The sequence below is a fragment of the Syngnathus typhle genome, linkage group LG5 (assembly GCF_033458585.1).
Source record: "Syngnathus typhle isolate RoL2023-S1 ecotype Sweden linkage group LG5, RoL_Styp_1.0, whole genome shotgun sequence".
Taxonomy (NCBI): domain Eukaryota; kingdom Metazoa; phylum Chordata; class Actinopteri; order Syngnathiformes; family Syngnathidae; genus Syngnathus; species Syngnathus typhle.
Window position 1 is genome coordinate 4,111,558 of NC_083742.1, and position 21,945 is coordinate 4,133,502.

The window sequence follows — 21,945 nt, forward strand, 5'->3', positions numbered from 1 at the left end:
GTCCCGTGCGCGCACGAAGCGCGGTGGTGCGTTTATGGGCAGTCGGAGAAATCAACGCCAACAAAAAAAATGACATCCAGCCTAGTTAAGACCATACCAAAGACTATAAAAACGGGACCCATTGCCTCCCTGCGTGTGTGACGATCATTGGGACTTAAAAAAAAAAAAAAAAAAAAATTAAAAAAAAAATTTTTTTTTTTTTTTTTTTTTGTACCCATGTATAATGCGCACCCCAGATTTTAGGACAATAAATTAGTAAAATTTTGCGCACTATACACGGAAAAAAACGGTATATACATTTTTCTAACAGGCATCCCCGATGTAATGTACTTGTAAGCTTCCATGTGTACCCAGTCCAGTGCTTCTCAATTATTTTCTGTTACGCCCCCCCCTAGCAAGAAGAAATCTATTCGCGCCCCCCCTCCCCACCGTGACTATCCTAACTTGTCTTGTAAGTCGTAAAATGTTGCACTGTCGCAAACGTGACAGAAGTAACAATGAGAGCGCCACTGCCCCCTGCTGTAGTAAACCCGCAATTACACTTTATTCTAGTACTGCCAAAAAAAAAGCCTGTTCCCCAGGGTCACACGCGCCCCCCCAGGAATAGCACCGCGCCCCCCAAGGGGGGCGCGCCCCACTATTTGAGAAGCACTGACCCAGTCAATGACTGGAAACCAAAAGTCCGCCCTTTCCCCAAATCAGCTTCTCGTGTGTGTATGTGTGTGTGTGTGTGTGTGTGCGTGTGCGTGTGTATGCGTGTGTGTGTGTGTGTGCTTGTGTGTATGTGTGTGTATGTGTGTGTGTGCGTGCGTGTGCTTATGTGTGCTTGCATGTGTGTGTGTGCGTGTGTGTGTGTGTGTGTACGTGCGTGCTTTTGTGCATGCGTGTGTGTGTGTGTGTGCAAATGTTTGTATGTATGTACCAGGGCTGTGGACTCGGTCGGATTTTTGCACCGAATCCGAGTCCGGCCTCTTGGCCATGGGTCCGAGTCCGAGTCCGGCTGTCCATTTTTTCTGTTAATTCATCTGACTGCTTAGTCTTTATTCAAGGCTAATTTAGATCAAAATCTAAATAATTACAACAGTTTTGTGATGGCTTTGTCTTTATTAAACATATAAACGAATACAATAAACAGATACTTTCAAGTTTTAATCATTAATTACACCATTATAGCTCAGACATTTATCTAAACACAAATAATTAGTGACGACCCCTTATTTGGAAAGCGAAAAACCCATGTCGTACGGCGTCAGCACTATGTTGTTTTCAATAAAAACATGAACTCACGTTTGCGTCAGTCAATTTTAATTTTTATAAAATTGACACAGAACTGGTGAGTTGTAAACAAACAGGTGTGTGAGTGATGAGAACAGATGATATAAGAAAGAATAGACTGAACTATTTGCTTTCATTGCCAATGCTGAAGCATTGCCTGCATGTTTGATTTGCAATGAGAAGTTGTCATATAACAAAAAGACGAATTTGGAGCGACATTTTCAGCTAAAGCATGCTAAATTTGTTGCCGATCACCTAGTTGCAACTGAGAGGAAAGGTGCAATTGCAGTGCTGGTGGAGAAATTTGAGGACCGAAAAAACAGTTTCAAGAAGTGGATTGCATCTCCAAACTCTACTACTGCTGCAAGTTTTGTTGCAGCCCGGGAAATAATAAAACGCGGAAAACCGTTCACAGAGTAAATGAAGGATTCATTCATTAAAATATCAGAGTGCCTATTTTCCGACTTCAAAAACATCCAAATCAGAGAGACAGCAGCAAGCTTAGAAATACATCCTTTAGTTTTACGAACCATTACCAGTGAGCAGAAAAATAAGATGGAGAAAAGTCCACAAAAACTCCTTTAGGGCGGAGCAGGAAAACATGAGAGAGTATGTAGCGGACAAGGGTGAGTGATGACCAATCAAGATTCAAGAGTTTTTTATTCGCCATGTTTGAGCGTGCCAAACAAGGAATTTGACTTCGGTAAATCACACCCTCTGTTCAACATTTAGGTGACTAACAACACTCAGGACATGTGAAAAATGGCAAATATTCTCAAACATCCCCTGATCTTAAACTCCCAAATGGGCAAGGAAAAACTCAAAACTCCAGCTAGGGGAAATGAGAAACCTTGAAAAGAGACCACAGATGGGAAGGTCCCTTATCCAGGATGACCAGGCTGCAATGGATGCAGAGAGAACACATCGTACAAACAGTGTAGACAAATTCAAAAAAGGTGTGGAGAGCAGGATGTCATTGCACAGTAATGACTATGAGACTCTAAGAGTGGTGTGAGTTCATCAGAGCAACAGGTCTGTAGTCATTCAAACCTGTGATGGCGGGCTTCTTGGCCACTGGAACAATGGTGGAGCTCTTGAAGCACGAGGGCACCTCACACAGCTCCAGAGAACGGTTGAAGATCCGTGCAAAGGTGGGCGCCAGCTGCTCAGCGCAGACTTTCAAGCAGGAAGGTGAAACGCCGTCTGGGCCCGGTGCCTTCCTGGTCTTTTGTCTCCGGAACATCTGGCGCACTTCCTCCTCGCGGATCTGGAGTGCGGGCGCGGCGTCTGCAAGAGAGAGAGTGGGTGACAACTTTGATAGAGGTGTGGACAGAGCAGTTGTGGGGAGAGGTGAGTATGTAGATTGTGCTGCAGGAAGTCCCGTTGTGTGGGAGGACCGATCAAACCTGCAGTAGAACTTGTTTAGCTGGTTAGCAAACCTTGGGCTCTCCACAGGACGTTCGTTTCTTGAAGCCCGTGATGCTCTGCAGACCTTTCCACACTGTTGAGGGATCAGGATTGGCAGAGAGGTGTCTCTTCAGGCTCTCCCCGTAACACCTCCTGGCTTTCCTGACCTCTCGGTTCAGTGTGTTTCTGGTCTGCTTGAACAGGTCGCGGTCGCCGCTCCTGTAGGCCTCCTCCTTGAATTTGCGCAGCCTCCTGAGGTTCGGTGTAAACCAAGGTTTGTCGTTGTTGTACGTGCAGAAGGTCTTAGTCTGCACACACAGATCCTCACAAAAACTGATGTATGATGTGACAGTGTCAGTGAGTTCATGCAGGTCTGAAGTTGCAGCTGCGAAAACTCCCCAATCAGTGCAGTCAAAGCAGGCTTGGAGGTCCTGGCTTGACTCCACTGTCCACTTCCTCACAGTCCTCACCACAGGCTTAGAAGTTTTTAGTTTCTGCCTGTAGGCCGGGACCAGATGAACTAGACAGTGGTCCGAGAGTCCTAAAGCTGAACGAGCCACAGAGTGGTATGCATCCTTAATCACGGTGTAGCAGTGGTCCAGAGTCTCTGCCCCTCTGGTGGGACACGTTACGTGCTGTCTGTATCTGGGGAGTTCGTGTGCGAGGTTCGCAATCAGCAATATATATTTATATACATTATACATTCATACATCAAATACATACATTACACACGCACATACGTATGTTCGTACATAAAAACTTAAAGTTTCCTCAAAAAACTTAAAATGTCTTCAAAAAAACACAGTGCGCCTTATAATGCAGAGAGCGCCTTGTATATGCGCATATATATATATATATATATATATATATATATATATATATATATATATATATATATATATATATGTGTGTGTGTGTGTGTGTGTGTGTGTGTGTGTGTGTGTGTGTGTGTGTGTGTGTGTGTGTGTGCGTGGGTGTGGTGAAATTTGTCTCTGCATTTAACCCATCCCCGAAGGGAGCAGTGAGCAGCAGCGGTGCCGCGCCCGGGAATCATTTGGTGATCTAACCCCCCAATTCCAACCCTTAATGCTGAGTGCCAAGCAGGGAGGCAGTGGGTCCCATTTTTATAGTCTTTGGTATGACCCGGCCGGGGTTTGACACTGGAAGGTTGTGTGATATATGTATACAGTGCCTTGGGAAAGTATTCGGCCCCCTTGAACCTTTCAACATTTCCCCACATTTCAGGATTCAAACATAAAGATATAAAATTGTAATTTTTTGTCAAGAATCAAAAATAAGTGGGACACAATCGCGAAGTGGAACGAAATTTATTGGATAATTTAAACTTTTTTAACAAATAAAAAAAACTGAAAAGTGGCCATTCTAACACCTGGATACGTCTATTTGTGAACCATTCCATTGTAGATTTGGCTTTATGTTTTGGATCATTGTCCTGTTGGGGGAGAGGGGAGCAGTGAGCAGCAGCGGCGCCGCGCTCGGGAATCATTTGGTGATCTAACCCCCCAATTCCAACCTTCACAGACATCTTTAACACTTCCCTGCAGGCCATCGTCCCGTCGTGTTTCAAAGCTGCCACCATGGTACCTGTGCCGAAGAAACCTGCTCCGTCCTGGTTCAATGACTACCGCCCCGTGGCACTTACGCCCATCATCATGAAGTGCTTTGAGCGGCTTGTCATGGAGCACATTGACCCCTTCCAGTTTGCGTACCGAGCCAAGCGGTCCAAGCGGTGTCTGCTCTGCCCTCCACTCGGCCCTCACCTACCTGGAGAGGAGGGACTCGTATGTGAGATTGCTGTTTGTGGACTTCAGTTCTGCCTTCAACACCATTGTGCCACAACGTCTCATCAGCAAACTTGACAAGCTGGGCCTCAGTACCTACCTCTGCAACTGGCTACTGGACTTTCTCTGTCAGAGGCCACAGGTGGTACGTGTGGGCGACAAAATCTCCGCCAGCATCACGCTGAGCACGGGGGCCCCCCAAGGCTGCGTGCTCAGTCCGCTGCTCTTCACCCTCCTGACGCATGACTGCGCTGCAACTTACAGCGACAACAGCGTAGTGATGTTTGCTGACGACACGACTCTGGTGGGTCTCATCACCAAGGGAGACGAGACTCAGTATAGGCTGGAGGTTGACCTTCTGGCCACGTGGTGCAGGGACAACAACCTCCTGCTGAACGTCGACAAGACCAAGGAGATTGTTGTTGACTTCCGGAAGGGTCACACCCAACACCTGCCGCTGACCATCGACGGGGCTGTGGTGGAGAGAGTGGGGAGCGCCAGGTTCCTGGGGGTGCACATCAGTGAGGATCTCTCCTGGTCCACCAACACCGCATCACTGGCAAAGAAGGCCCAGCGCCGCCTGTACTTCCTGCGGAAACTCAGGCGAGCGAGCGCTCCTCCGGCCGTCATGACTACGTTTTACCGTGGCACCATTGAGAGCGTCCTTTCCAGCTGTATTGCTGTTTGGGGTGGCAGCTGCACTGACTACAACTTGAAGGCCCTGCAGCGCATAGTGAACACGGCTGGTAAGATCATTATTGGTGCTTCGCTCCCCTCCTTGAAAGACATTTACATCTCCCATCTCACCCGCAAGGTGACCGCGATTGTGAGTGATGTGAGTCACCCCGCTCACTCTATGTTCAATCTTCTGCCCTCTGGGAAGAGGGTTAGGGTTAGGGTTAGGGTTAGGCCTGCGCTCCCGCACCACCAGACTCAACAAGAGCTTCATACTCCAGGCTGTTAGGATCCTGACATGCTTCCCCGTTCTGCGTAGCGTCCTGTACTTTTGCGCTATGCTTGCTGCCTCCATTTTGCTCCTCTTATTTATTGTGTAATCTGTTTATTTATCATTTATTCATCACTCTTACTATTTATTGTTTGAATTTTTGCCTTCTTGTTTTTATATTGTGTTGCTTACTTGTATTGATATCGTGTAATATGTCTCGTCACCGTGGGATAGAGAAAACGTAATTTCGGTCTCTTTGTGTGTTGTGACGTGGAGAGATTGACAATAAAGCTGACTTTGACTTTTTTTTTGACTTTTTAATGCTGAGTGCCAAGCAGGGAGGCAATGGGTCCCATTTTTATAGTCTTTGGTATGACCCGGCCGGGTTACTTAAGTCCGTAAACGTAAAATTATTTCAGAAAAAAGATCATCTCTGGGAACAACCGGATGTTATTCTGCCGGTCAGTATCACTGCGCATGCAGTAGCAAACTCGATAGCGAAGAAATATGTGAGACTCTCAACGGGATCACCAATATTTGAGTGATGTTCCAGTTATTTATCACAATTATTTATTATAATAATAATAATTATTTATATATATATATATATATATATATATATATATATATATATATATATATATATATATATATATATATATATATATATATATATATATATATATATATATATATATATATATATATAGAAGAAAGAAGGAGGCCGAGGACTACTGAGTGTGAGAGCTACTGTTCGGGATGAAACAGCCAAGATCCATGAGTACATCAAGGAAAAGGCCCGAACGGATGACGTGCTCAGTGAATGTCTCAGACAATGGCAAACAGAGGAAGAGTGGCTAGAGACACCATCATGGGAGGACAAACCCCTACATGGGATGTACCATCGGCAGATAAGTAAAGTGGCTGACATCAAGAAATCCTACCAATGGCTGGAAAAAGCTGGACTGAAGGACAGCACAGAGGCACTCATCATGGCTGCACAGGAACAGGCTCTGAACATCAGAGCAATAGAGGCCAAGATCTACCACACCAGACAAGACCCAAGGTGTAGGCTGTGCAAAGAGGCCCCTGAGACAGTCCAGCACATAACAGCAGGGTGTAAGATGCTAGCAGGGAAAGCATACATGGAACGTCATAACCAAGTGGCTGGCATAGTGTACAGGAACATCTGTGCAGAGTATGGACTGGAAGCCCCAAGTTCAAAGTGGGAAGCACCCCCTAAGGTGGCAGAGAACGGGCGAGCCAAGATCCTGTGGGACTTCCAGATCCAGACTGACAAGATGGTGATGGCGAACCAACCGGACATTGTGGTGGTGGACAAACAGCAGAAGAAGGCCGTTGTAGTGGATATAGCAATACCAAGCGATGGCAACATCAGGAAAAAAGAACTTGAGAAGCTAGAGAAATACCAGGGCCTCAAAGAAGAGCTTGAGAAGGCCTGGAAAGTGAAGGCCTCGGTGGTGCCGGTGGTCATTGGGGCACTTGGGGCAGTGACCCCCAAACTGGAGGAGTGGCTACAGCAGATTCCAGGAACAACATCAGACATCTCAGTCCAGGAGAGTGCAGTGCTAGGAACAGCCAAAATACTGCGCAGAACCCTCAAGCTCCCAGGCCTCTGGTAGAGGACCCGAGCTTGGAGTGGGAGACCACCTCTCACCCTCCCGGCTGTTGTGAAATAAAATATTACCTGTAATACGCATTTTATTATTTGCTGATTGAAACTGCTAATTAAACTGTGAATTGAAACTAATAGGAAGAAAACTGAACTCTGGCTCTTTATATAGCTGACGTGTCTTGCGCATTCGTTCTGCGCATACTGTAATGGCGGCCTCCATATGATATATGGGGTCTGCGATGGAGATTAAAAAACAAACAATATTTGACAGTAACACACCATCAAGGATTGCATCATCCCATCAAACGATGTGTCGTCAATTATGAATTTTACTGACTACTAAGTGTGTTGGGCAGGATGGCTGAATGCGATGCGCGGTTGACGTGTCTTGCGCATCCGTTCTGCGCATACTGTCATGGCGGCCTCCGTATGATATCCGTATGATATATAAAACAAACAATATTTGACAATAACACACCATGAAGGATTGCACCATCGCATCAAACAATGTGTCGTCAATTATGAATTTTACTGACTAAGTGTGTTGGGCAGGATATATATATGTATATATATATATATATATAATATTATTATTATATTATATATATATATATATATGTCACGTACTGGCGCCACCTGCGACAGGACCACGCCCCCCCCATCAGCGGAATCGCCGCCACCTGCCACAGCCGCATGGACAGCACTATATAAACGCCGCCAGCACAGACCCGATTGTCTGTCTGGACCGAGATCTTGTGTCGCTCTCCGGTCCACGACAATCTGACGTCAGTGGAGAGTTCGAGGAAACAGAAGAACCGCTTGTTCGTCGAAGCAGATCGCCGATCCAGCTCCGGCTCCAGCTTCGCCCACCTTACCCCCCACCCGCAATAAACCTCTTTATCGTCACGCACTTGGCTGTACTCTCCAATCCCTTACAATATATATATATATATATATATATATATATATATATATATATATATATATATATATATATATATATATATATATATATATATATATATATATATATATATATATATATATATATATATAATTGATGACTGCCAAAATGTTTCAGTACGTTTCAGTACGACAAGTAAATTACAAGGTCGCATCGCTTTCAGCATTACGGCAACTGTGGTCAGGGGCGTTGTTATATCCTTACTACCGTTTTTTTCCGTGTATAGTGCGCAAAATTTTACTAATTTATTGTCCTAAAATCTGGGGTGCGCATTATACATGGGTAAAAAAAAAAAAAAAAAAAGGTTTTTTTTTTTAATTTTTTTTTTTTTTTTTTTCTAAGTCCCAATGATCGTCACACACGCAGGGAGGAAATGGGTCCCATTTTTATAGTCTTTGGTATGGTCTTAACTAGGCTGGATGTAATTTTTTTTGTTGGCGTTGATTTCTCCGACTGCCCGTAAACGCACCACCGCGCTTCGTGCGCGCACGGGACAGCAAACGAGCAGGTGATCGAGCAAGCGTCTGATACGAGAGCATTGCGGTCGCATGGAGCGTGTTTGAAGTGAACAGCAGAGAAGAAAGGCAAAGTGTTGTGAAATAAAATGCACAGAACGGATGCGCAAGACACGTCAGCTATATAAAGAGCGAGAGTTGTTTTCTTCCTATTAGTTTCAATTCACAGTTTAATTAGCAGTTTCAATCAGCAAATAACAAAATGCGTATTACAGGTAATATTTTATTTCACAACACTTTGCCTTGTTCCTTTGGTCTCTGCTGTTCATCCTAAAACACAAAGGCGCTCTTTAAGCAATGCGACAGTGAGCGCCCGGCGCGCTGCGGTTGCGCGACCGCACCAAATTAAGCTCCCTGCGCAGTGCACACTGAGGTCCACTTAAATTTTAGAAAGTACATCAGGACTTTAAAAATATCTTCTAAATTTCAGCGACGGCTCTGTCTGACGGCTCGGTCGGCGGCGCGCTACGGTTGAGCGTTCTCTCTCGCGCTCTCTCTCTCTCGCTCTCTCTCGCTCTCTCTCGCTCTCTCTCGCACACACGCAAACCGGATATCATACGGAGGCCGCCATTACAGATGCGCAGAACGGATGAGCAAGACACGTCAGCTATATAAAGAGCGAGAGTTCAGTTCTCTACCTAAATCCGTATTACAGGTAATATTTTATTTCACAACACTTTGCCTTGTTCCTTTCTTCTCTGCTGTTCACTTCAAACACGCTCCATGCGCACGGAGCGCGGTGGTGCGTTTATGGGCAGTCGGAGAAATCAACGCCAACAAAAAAAATGACATCCAGCCTAGTTAAGACCATACCAAAGACTATAAAAATGGGACCCATTGCCTCCCTGCGTGTGTGACGATCATTGGGACTTAAAAAAAAAAATAAAAAATAAATTAAAAATCTTTTTAAAAAAAATTCATAAAAATTGGGTGCGTATTATACATGGGTACAAGCTTTTTTCCAGCATCAGCATGCCATTTTTAGGGGTGCGTACTATACATGGGGGCGCACTATACACGGAAAAAAACGGTACTTTTTACCTCATTGACTGGCTTGACATTCCCTTTAGCACAGCTCCATCTAGTGCAGGGGTGGGCAAACATTTTGACTCGCGGGCCGAACCAGGAGCAGATGGACGTAGTGTTTGTGTGAAGTAATATAAGCGACCTGTAAAGGTCATTGCATAAAAGATTTTGGCCTTTAGTAGGTAGTAAAGCATGGATATTCCAAACAAGTTTTTTGAAAACAAATGCATTTTTTAACAGCATTAAAAAATAATAATAATAATTCATTAAAAAACTGCTATCAGTGATTCTCATAAAATACGAGACTGTTATTATGAATAACAGTCTCCATCACTTCAGTGCCTGCAGGTCAGATTAATGAAAGATCTTATGAGATCAGATCAAACGGCAAACATTCTGACCAAATATATCATCTTGAAGAATCGGTGAAAGCCTACAGTTGTCAAACTCCTTTCCTCGGGGGCCGGATCCCTACATGTTTTCCAAGTTTCCCTTGTTAAACACACCTGATTCAAATGTCCAGTTCGTCCTCACTTTCAGCAGGAGCCTGATTAATTGAATCAGGTGTGTTTAACGAGGGAAACTTGGAAAACATGTAGGGATTCGGCCCCCGAGGACTGGATCCTGACACCCCTGTATGTAATAGTTTTTTGAATAACTCTGAATTTTACGTCAGGGCCGTTCTCAGCTCTTCGTTTGTGTTTATGTCACGTTAGCATACCTATCGTTTAGCCTGTTGTTGCTCGTTCATGACTGTTCTTGGTGTTGGATTTTGTCGAATAAATTGATCCCCAAAATGCGACTTATACTCCGGAGCAACTTATATATGTTTTTTTTCACTTTTTTGGGCATTTTATGGCTGATGCGATTTGTACTCCGGAGCGACTTAGAGTCCGAAAATTACGGTATTATTTTAATATTGTTGATTATGGCATACAGCTTAAGAAAACTCAAATATCCTATGTCAAAACATTAGAATATCATGAAAAGGTTTACTAGTAGGATATTCAACTAATCACTTGAATGGCCTAATTAACTCGAAACACCTGCAAGGGTTTCCTGAGCCTTGAAAAGTACTGAGGAGGGTAAGACACAAAAAGAAATTTCTCAAAGAGCAAGCTGTTCACAGAGTGCAGTTTCAAAGCACACTCACAAAAAGTCAGTTAGAAGGGGGAAATGTGGCAGGAAACACTGCACAACCAAGAGAGATTACCGCAGCCTTGTGAAGAAGAGTCACTTCCAGAATTTGGGGGAGCTTCAAAGACAGTGGACTGAAGCTGGAGTCCAAGTATCAAAAGCCACTGTTCACAGACTTGCCCGGGAAATAGCCTACAATAGCCGTATTCCCATGGTCAAGCCACTTATGAACTCAAGACAACGGAAGAAGCGTCTAACTTAGGCTATGGAAAAGAAGCACTGAACAGTTGCAGAGTGGTTCAAAGTCCTCTTTTCAGACAAAAGCAAGTTTTGTATTTAATTTGGAAGTCAAGGCGCCAGAGTCTGGAGAAAGGCTGGAGAGGAGCAAAATCCAAGTTGCTTGAAATCCAGTGTGAAGTTCCCACAGTCAGCGATGGTTTGGGGGGCCATTTCAGCTGCTGGTGTCGCTCCACTGTGTTTCATCAAGTCCAGAGTAAATGCAGATTTTAGAGCACTACATGCTTCCGTCTGCTGAAAAGCTCTATGGAGATGATTTCATTTTCCAGCATGATCTGGCACCTGCCCACAGTGCCAAAACCACCAGTAAATGGTGTACTGACCATGGCATTACTGTCTTCGATTGGCCTGCCAATTCCCCTGACCTGAACCCTATTAGAGAGTTTGTGGGGTATTGTGAAGAAGAAGCTGAAAGACACCAGACCCAACAATGCAAATGAGCTAAAGGCCGCTATTGAAGCATCCTGGGCATCCATAACACCTCAGCAATGCCACAGGCTGATTGCCTCCATGCCACACCGCATTGGTTGCTGTAATCCGTGCAAAAGGATTCCCAACCAAGTACTGAGTGCATTAATGGATATTTTCAAATGTTTGATTTTGTTTTGCTGTTTTAAATACCGTTTTTTTCCATGTATAATGTGCAAAATTTAACTCATTTATTGTCTTAAAATCCGGGGTGCGCATTATACACGGGTACAATTTTTTTTTAATTTTTTTTTTTTTTTTTGAAGAAAATCATGGTACAACAATTTTTGAAGAAAATCTTGTCACGGACGGAGTGTGGAAAGGAGCAGGGCGACCAAGTGCAGCTTGGACCAGGGTTCATTGGAGGAACTCAAAACACAGACTTGGTAAACTGACATAACTTGCGGTTGTGTGCGCGCTCGGTGTGTGTGCGTTTATGTGCACATGTGTGGGTGCGGGCGTGTGAGGAGGAAGATGGGATGGATCAGAGAATGTTCAAGAAAGGAGGGGGCCCGTTCGGCTCATACCGGCGAGAGTGGGGGGCCAGCGGGACGTGCGGGCCTGGCCAGATTGTGACGTCAACATTGATACGCTGACGAAGGATTGTCCCCCGGGATAGGTCAATGTTGAGGAGAAGTGAGAGAAGAGAGGGGGGACTAACTTGTAAATAGTGATGAGATAATTGCTCAATTGATGGGGGTTAATAATTATCCCAATTTTAGTCACATGTTTTGAGGGACCACAGCAACAACATTGTATTTGCAGGCCATTAATTTAGTAGGTGATGACAGTGTTTAGATAAGTAGACTGTTTTATCAAAAAATGTGAGAGTGAAGGAGGAGGTGTGATTTGTAATCTGGCATTTGGGTGCCATTTTTAAGAGTCTGTGTAGGAGCATAGATTGTTTTTGGTTGTTTTTAAAGATATATTTAACAGTTTATTTAGGTGCAGTAAGGCAAAATTAAAAGCAAAATTACATTTTAATTCTGACATATGCCAGCTAACATGAGGATGGCAAATAAATAAATGAATAAATACTAGCTCAAATGTGGCATGTGTTTTAAATTGGGCGATAAGACATTCACTTTCGAGCACTATCATTTAGCGCTGCTGACAACAATAACTTATGAGATGGTAAATCAAGGAGGAGTGTCACAGGCGCTGTATGACCTATAGATTGAACAATAACATTCACCGCATATGTTGGTAGATTGTTAAATTATATTACAGTTTATTACAAAAGATTTCGGAGCTTTATTTGATGATAAACACTGGAACGAGGATTTTAGCCGTGTTAATGGGTAGGGTGGATGGATTGCTCAGAAGAAAAAAAGCATTTGATAAGGGCGGCTTGATAGTAAGATAATGAGTGTGCGCAACTGATAGGATACAAAATGTTAATAGGAAGATTTGGGGTGTAAGGAACAAATACTACACAGGAAGACTGATAACACAAAGATAGTTTTGTTAAATTTGTGTCCCAGTGTGTTCTTCCCTAGCGCGTGGCACGATTCCTGAACTGAGTCCTCTTACTCCACTGGCTGTCTCAAAATCAACAGAGGACTGTCCCTGGTCATGAGACACCTTTGACCTTTGGGAGAACAACAGAAACTGCTATCATGCTTGAAGGGGGCAAGCACAGCTTTTCACAGGACAAGAACCATACAGTTGGCGGGAATACACACAGTTGCAGATCAAAAAGAAAATGGACTGAAAGAACAAAGACAAGATGGACGCATTTGAGAGTGGCGGATGATCCAGCCCTGAATCATCATCATGAGAATCTAAGAGGAGAGGCTGCTAAAGACTTGCATGAGTCACATGAAGTCAAACTGGACACATTGCTAAAGACTGCTGAAGCATTACAAAGTTGGTGGAGTGTGGGACAAAAGGGATGGAAGTGTGTTTGGGTGCTGGGGCGGACATATCTGAGGAGTTTTGATAAAAGAGGAAATAATAAGGCTGTTTATTGACACTAGAACGGGGATAAAAACAAAATACATAGATATGGACAGTGAAGATGCACTAATAATAATAAATCATACGACAGCAAAATAGTAATACAGGGCACTACTTTTAAAAAGGATACAGTAGGGCTTTAAATAACAAATACAGTGACATGACCCTTGCGACAATTGATTTATTTATTTTATGATAGGCATTTAGGGTTAGGATTAACAATCCATCCATTTACATTACTGGTGCGGCTTGTCCTTACGAGGGTCACGGAGGATTAACAATAGAATTTGTATTTCTGGAGAAATTGTGTGTGAAGGCAAAGAGGCTGAATATAAATTGGGGAATGCTACAAATTATGTTTAAATTTGGAACGTGTTGAATTGGCCAGAAAATGGATGAAAATATAGAAAGAATTTTGTAAAATTGGGCGTGAATTTTAAAGTTAAAAATTTGAAATTTTTCACAAGTGGGAAGTTTTGGAATAGGTAGGCATAAGATGAACAGTTAAAAAATTGAAACGGGTTGAGTGAGTGAAAAAATTAATTAGAAATTAGAAGGGGAAATTTTGCAAAATGTTACCGCAATGTTGAAAGTGAAAATGTGAAATTTTAATCTAGAAAGTGAAAGAAGGTGAATTGGAAAGTGAAAGAAGGTGAATTGGAAAGTGAATCAAATGAATTCGTAGAAGTAGTTAAGTTAAAAAATGAATAAATAAATAAAAAGAGGCAGAAGAAGGCAGAAGAAGTTGAATGATAATAAAGTCAAGGCAAGTCAAGTTCATTTATATAGCCCGCAAGCAAGTCTCAAAGGGCTTCAAATGTACAAAAGTTGACAATTTAAAGTACAGGAACAATAAGTGTGAGGGCCACAATGATGATCATGACAGCAAAAATATTCCTAATTGGTTTTGATAGGTAGAAAGGGGGAACGTGGAAGGTTTTCAAACTTTGAGATATAGCGTGACTCCATTATCAAAAGTAAGCATTAATAAGTGGAAAGGAATGTGCAGACTACATGAATTTGTTTTCTTCAAAGTATTGTGGAACAGGATGTCCAGAAAGGGAGGATATCTCAAGGCCGATGGGGAACGCGAAAAACAACTCGTCTTTGTGGTCCAGACACCTGTGCTGAGCAGGGGAAAACCCAAACGAGGAGGAGATGACCATCGACCAATCACCACACAATATTTTGCATGCTTGAATATTCATATTGTGTTTCTTTAAAACTGGGCAACCCGGAAGAATGTGTCGTCTTTCTGGTCACGAAGGCACACGAGTTTTTGTGTTAAGGACCCAAGGTCCAGGCGCCTGTATTAGCTTTGTCAGGATTAAACAATTGGTAAATTCGGTCTAATTGATCTACTGGTCTTCTCTTTGACAGAACGAACTCGCAAAATTGTTAGGTGCGCCAGTGTGTGGATTAGAACATAGCAATTCTTGTGTTAAGTGTTGATCATAATTTGGAGTCAGATCAATAGCTAAAATCCGTATCCTAACAGACGCTTGCTCGATCACCTGCTCGTTTGCTGTCACAATGTACCCTACACAAATCCGAAACATTTGTTGCGGCTCCGAGTCACGACGAGCGGCAAGTTTTGGTTTCCAAGGGTGTTTTTATTCCTCTTCAACTTCTCTCCCATACAGAGCCGCCTTTTTTACATGTCCGCACGTCACTTTCCTCTCTTCATTTTAACCTGATCGCGGTGGTGCCTTTACGGGCAGTCGGAGAAATCAACGCCAACAAAAAAAATACATCCGGCCTAGTTAAGACCATACCAAAGACTATAAAAATGGGACCCATTGCCTCCCTGCTTGGCACTCAGCATTAAGGGTTGGAATTGGGGGGTTAGATCACCAAATGATTCCCGAGCAGTTGATTTTATTGAATCCAGAATGTATGACAAAATAAAGAACTTAATCACAATATTCAAATTTTCTGAGACAGTCCTGTACATTTCAAAAACCAGAAGCCATTCATTCACAAATGTGATTGCACTTTAGTTTACATATTAAAATGTTCAGATGTTAAGATGTGATAGACAGTTTTTGCATGATTTAAATGAGACAAAATAACATTTTCTCTCGAATATATTGTTATAATCATTTGTTTCAGATGTAATCATTTTCTGTATAAAAATGTAATTTCGTTTTCAAAAAGTCTTATTTCAAACTTGAGTCTTGAAAAAGAGGGGGTCGTCTACTAATCAGGGCCGTCTTAGATTCGGGCCAATACGGTATTTTGTATTTTGTTGCCCATTGTGTAATGATTGAATAGAGGTGCTCATACACTTGTGTCAAAGTGAAGTTGTTTGATGAAAAAATGTGCTTTTGTTCCATATTTTAAATGTTTGGGCACAGGTATTGCCTTTTGCAAACAAAATGTGTCGTTTTGACCACTGTGGCCTGTATTTAGCGCTCTGCGTTAACAGTTATGAAAATGTCAATTTTGAGTTGACGGCTGCGTCAAAACAATCAATAAAAACTGTAGTGGATACCTTTCGTGTCTTGCAATGTCATGCAGGTCAACTCAAATAATGAAAATCAAGACAGTTCACTTGGTGGCTAATGAAGAACTGATACCAAATGCTGTACTTGACAGCTACTGGGAAAGGCTCATAATAGTGATCCACGATTAGGATGGTAACCTCTACAAGATTCAATACGAGGTATTGCATAGAATACCCGTGAATTTTCATTTGTTTGCTCACGTCTTGGCATAAATTTATGGCTCTGCTTTAGGTTTGTCATTTTGCCTGTTTAATCGTTCATGTATGTTGTGATTAGTTTTATTCTTAAATATTTTCCACTTAAATAAAAACATAAACATAACTGAATTTGGATATAGCTTTTTCATTTGTTGTCCTACACAGGTATACCTAATGCTTTGTAGTCTTGCCTAAACAGTATTACCTTTGATGGTCACTTGGATCATTTGTATTAACCATAGACGTGTGCAACAATGAAAGGCATACGCCTGGGGCAGATTTTAAAAGTGTGGCTGACTTCCAAACTATGAGAGACCCCACACGGGATGAGAAAAAAAAAAACGGAACAGTTTTGAACGTACCGTGTGTGGTGCAAGAGCCACACATCATAAAAGATTCACAAATGTTATCACTTGGGATGGAAAATCCTGCAAAAACTCCCTCAAAATCTTCAGAGATTACATGTGACTTCAGAGTTAACAAACATGGCAAACATAGCAGCAGCAGTTTTTCATTTGTTTCTAGGAGGAAAAAAAGTGTCATTAAAAAGAAAAGGTCTTGGTCAAAGGAGTGGCGACAGGACGAGCACAGACTTTCTGTTGCAGCATTACTGTTTTAATTTTGGATTCCCCACCGCACTTCTGTGCCACCTTGTCACCTCGTCACTTCGCTTTCTGATTGGCTGTACGTTACTGTCAACCGGCTGGGGTGGAGCGTTCGTCCACTAACTAGAGGGTGTGCTGTTTGAGTCTAGGGTCATTGTGTGTTTGGGGAAGACACTTGACCCACTTTGCTTGCAGTGCCACTCACTTGAATGTTCGATGGTGGTCGGAGAGGCCTTAGGCAGGCACTGGCTACCAAGTTCCTGTCAGCCTGCCCCAGGGCAGCTGTGGCAACATACGTAGCTTATCACCATCAGTGTGTGAATGGATGAGTGTATGAATAATACATCTACTGTCAGTGCAATGAGTATGCTATAGAAAAGCGCAATACAAATTCAATGCATTATTATTACTTCCTGCGGAAACTCAGGCGAGCGAGCGCTCCTCCGGCCGTCATGACTGCATTTTACCGCGGCACCATTGAGAGCGTCCTCTCCAGCTGTATTGCTGTTTGGGGTGGCGGCTGCACTGACTACAACTTGAAGGCCCTGCAGCGCATAGTAAACACTGCTGGTAAGATTGCTGGTGCTTCGCTCCCCTCCTTGAAGGACATTTACACCTCCCATCTCACCCGCAAGGCGACCACGATTGTGAGTGATGCGAGTCACCCCGCTCACTCTTTGTTCGAGCTTCTGCCCTCTGGGAAGAGGTACAGAAGCCTGCGCTCCCGCACCACCAGACTCTCAAACAGCTTCATACTCCAGGCTGTTAGGATCCTGAACTCGCTCCCCCGTTCTGCGTAGCGTCCTGTACTTTTACTGTCTGAACTGTCTGAATGCACACTGGCTCTTATTATTTATTATTTATTATTACTCTTATTATTTATTGTTTGTGCCTTTTTGTTTATGATGTTTTTTACTTTTGCGCTATGCTTGCTGGTTCCGTTATTGTGTGAAGGCGAAGGCCTTCACACATATGTTATTCTACTCCATTCACTTTATTATTGTGTGAAGGCGAAGGCCTTCACACATATGTTATTCTACACCATTCTCTATTATTGTGTGAAGGCGAAGGCCTTCACACATATGTTATTCTACACCATTCTCTATTATTATTATTATTATTGTGTGAAGGCGAAGGCCTTCACACATATGTTATTCTACACCATTCTCTATTATTGTGTGAAGGCGAAGGCCTTCACACATATGTTATTCTACTCCATTTACTTTATTGTGTGAAGGCGAAGGCCTTCACACATATGTTATTCTACTCCATTTACTTTATTATTATTGTGTGAAGGCGAAGGCCTTCACACATATGTTATTCTACACCATTCTCTATTATTATTGTGTGAAGGCGAAGGCCTTCACACATATGTTATTCTACACCATTCTCTATTATTATTATTGTGTGAAGGCGAAGGCCTTCACACATATGTTATTCTACACCATTCTCTATTATTATTATTATTATTATTATTATTCTCTTTTATTCTCCACACTTTTTTGACACGTTTCATCTTCCACATAATTCATCCGATTCACTCCATTCCACTTTTCACGTATTCCAAATATTCACGACATGAGCGCTTATATTTTTCTCGTTCCGAAAATTTTCCGATTCCGCAAAATTCCCAAAATTCCGACAAATTTTTCCCCATTCATTCTTAATGGCACATTCGACATTTCACATTTACGTCGTTCCAATTTGAAATTCACATCATTCAGCACATTCTAATCACATTCGGAAGGATTCTCGACATTCCCAAAATTCCCAAATTCGAAAATTTCTCGTTTTCACGTTAAAAATTCCGACAAATTTTCACAAAATTTCGTTTTTCACCTCTAACTTCTACATTTTTCAACCGATTCAACTCGTTCCAACTTTCAACTGTTCATCTTTTGCCTACCTATTCCACAACGTCCCACTTACCAAAAACTTCACATCTTTTATTTTGAAATTCAACCAAAATTCTCTAAAATTTCGTTTTTCTACTCTAATTTCTACATTTTTCAACCGATTCAACCCATTCCAACTTTCAACTGTTCATTATTTTTCTACTGATTCCACAACTTCCCACTTACCAAAAGCTTCACATCTTTTATTTTGAAATTCACACCCAATTCCTTTTCCCTTCTCATTTCTACATTTTTCAACCGATTCAACCCATTCCAACTTTCAACTGTTCATCATTTTTCTACCTATTCCACAACTTCCCACTTACCAAAAACTTCACATCTTTTATTTTGAAATTCACACCCAATTCTCCAATATTTCCTTTTCTCCTTGTCATTTCTACATTTTTCAACCGATTCAACCCATTCCAACTTTCAACTGTTCATCATTTTTCTACCTATTCCACAACTTCCCACGTCCCAAAAACTTCACATCTTTTATTTTGAAATTCCCACCCAATTCCTTTTTCCCTTCTCATTTCTACATTTTTCAACCGATTCAACCCATTCCAACTTTCAACTGTTCATCATTTTTCTACCTATTCCACAACTTCCCACTTACCAAAAACTTCACATCTTTTATTTTGAAATTCACACCCAATTCCTTTTTCCCTTCTCATTTCTACATTTTTCAACCGATTCTTCTCATTTCTACATTTTTCAACCGATTCAACCCATTCCAACTTTCAACTGTTCATCATTTTTCTACCTATTCCACAACTTCCCACGTCCCAAAAACTTCACATCTTTTATTTTGAAATTCCCACCCAATTCCTTTTTCCCTTCTCATTTCTACATTTTTCAACCGATTCAACCCATTCCAACTTTCAACTGTTCATCATTTTTCTACCTATTCCACAACTTCCCACTTACCAAAAACTTCACATCTTTTATTTTGAAATTCACACCCAATTCCTTTTTCCCTTCTCATTTCTACATTTTTCAACCGATTCAACCCATTCCAAATTTATTCACTTAATTCACCTTATTCTTCCCACATTCACTCCCATTCACCCCCACTTCCACTACGCTTACACAATTCAACCCTTGACCCCCAATTCCAGTGTGGCGGCCATCTTGGATGACCCTGAAGTGCCACCAATGAACCCAGAATGAACCGGAAGTGGCCCAAATCAAACCGAAAGTGACCCCAAATAGACCGGAAGTGACCTCAGGTAAACCGGAAGTGACCCCAAATCAAACCGGAAGTGACCCCAAATGTACCGGAAGTGACCTTTTTAGACCGGAAATGACCCCTTATAAACCGGAAGTGACCTCAGACGAACCGGAAGTGACCCAAATTAAACCGGAAGTGACCCAAATAAACCGGAAGTGACCCCAAATAGACCGTAAGTGACCTCTGGTAAACCGGAAGTGACCCCAAATCAAACCGGAAGTGACCCCAAATGAACCGGAAGTGACCTTTTTAGACCGGAAGTGACCCAAAATAAACCGGAAGTGACCTCCGCTAAACCGGAAGTGACCTGTATTAAACCGGAAGTGTCCCAAATAAACCGGAAGTGACCCAAATTAGACCGGAAATGACCCGAATCAAGCCGGAAGTGACCTTATTTCAACACTAAGTTCCCCAAATAGCTACATTTGCGCTAACGTCTTCGTTTTTTGTCCGATTTAACCCGTTTCAACATTTTTACCCCAAAAGTGAACCTCCTGAGGCCGTTTTTTTTGTTTTGTTCCAAATTTAGAAAGATTTTGGCGCAATTGCTTTTTTTTATTTTCCCATTCATTCTCTCTATGGTGATTCAACATTTGCTCTAACTTCTACATTTTTTAACTGATTCAACCCGTTCCAACTTTCAACTGTACATCTTTTGCCTACCTATTCCACAACTTCCCACTTACCAAAAATTCCAAATTCGAAATTCAACCAAATTCTCCAAAATTTCGTTTTTCTACTCTAATTTCTGCATTTTTCAACAGATTCAACCCATTTCAACTTTCAACTGTTCATATTTTGCCTACCTATTCCACAACTTCCCACTTACCAAATATTCCAAACTTCCAATTTTGAAATTCACCACAAATTCTCCAAATATTCTACATTTCTCAAGTAATTCAACACGTTTCAACATCGTTCGGCAGCATTCCCCGAAAAAGTTATTCATACATTTCGCCTTCACACGCAATTTCTCCAGAAATTGCAAAATTCTAGTTATTATTATTCTCTACGTTTCTCCACACTTTTTTGACACGTTTCATCTTCCACATAATTCATCCGATTCACTCCATTCCACTTTTCACGTATTCCAAATATTCACGCGACGAGCGCTTGTATTTTGCTCGTTCCGAAAATTTTCCGATTCCGCAAAATTCCCAAAATTCCGACAAATTTTTCCCCATTCATTCTTAATGGCACATTCGACATTTCACATTTACGTCGTTCCAATTTGAAATTCACATCATTCAGCACATTCTAATCACATTCGGAAGGATTCTCGACATTCCCAAAATTCCCAAATTCGAAAATTTCACGTTTTCACGTTAAAAATTCCGACAAATTTTCACAAAATTTCGTTTTTCACCTCTAACTTCTACATTTTTCAACCGATTCAACTCGTTCCAACTTTCAACTGTTCATCTTTTGCCTACCTATTCCACAACGTCCCACTTACCAAAAACTTCACATCTTTTATTTTGAAATTCAACCAAAATTCTCTAAAATTTCGTTTTTCTACTCTAATTTCTACATTTTTCAACCGATTCAACCCATTCCAACTTTCAACTGTTCATTATTTTTCTACTGATTCCACAACTTCCCACTTACCAAAAGCTTCACATCTTTTATTTTGAAATTCACACCCAATTCCTTTTCCCTTCTCATTTCTACATTTTTCAACCGATTCAACCCATTCCAACTTTCAACTGTTCATCATTTTTCTACCTATTCCACAACTTCCCACTTACCAAAAACTTCACATCTTTTATTTTGAAATTCACACCCAATTCTCCAATATTTCCGTTTCTCCTTCTCATTTCTACATTTTTCAACCGATTCAACCCATTCCAACTTTCAACTGTTCATCATTTTTCTACCTATTCCACAACTTCCCACTTACCAAAAACTTCACATCTTTTATTTTGAAATTCACACCCAATTCCTTTTTCCCTTCTCATTTCTACATTTTTCAACAGATTCAACCCATTCCAAATTTATTCACTTAATTCACCTTATTCTTCCCACATTCACTCCCATTCACCCCCACTTCCACTATGCTTACACAATTCAACCCT

General features: G+C 41.9%; 1 protein-coding gene across 2 annotated transcripts in view; it reads right to left on the minus strand.

The window, feature by feature from the left end:
• Window positions 1–1,032: 1,032 nt before the first annotated feature.
• The window catches only part of LOC133154018 (uncharacterized), a 94,518-nt gene continuing 73,605 nt past the window's right edge, over window positions 1,033–21,945 (minus strand). The window contains exons 2-3 of one of the 2 annotated variants that reach the window (XM_061278398.1): window positions 2,715–2,990; window positions 1,033–2,562 (exon numbers count right to left, since the gene is read on the minus strand). In XM_061278398.1, the coding sequence (XP_061134382.1) occupies window positions 2,455–2,562; window positions 2,715–2,990 (384 nt within the window). In that variant the 3' untranslated portion in view covers window positions 1,033–2,454. Of the gene's footprint in view, window positions 2,563–2,714; window positions 5,978–21,945 lie in introns of those variants that run through there. The other variant, XM_061278396.1, reaches the window with a different exon arrangement.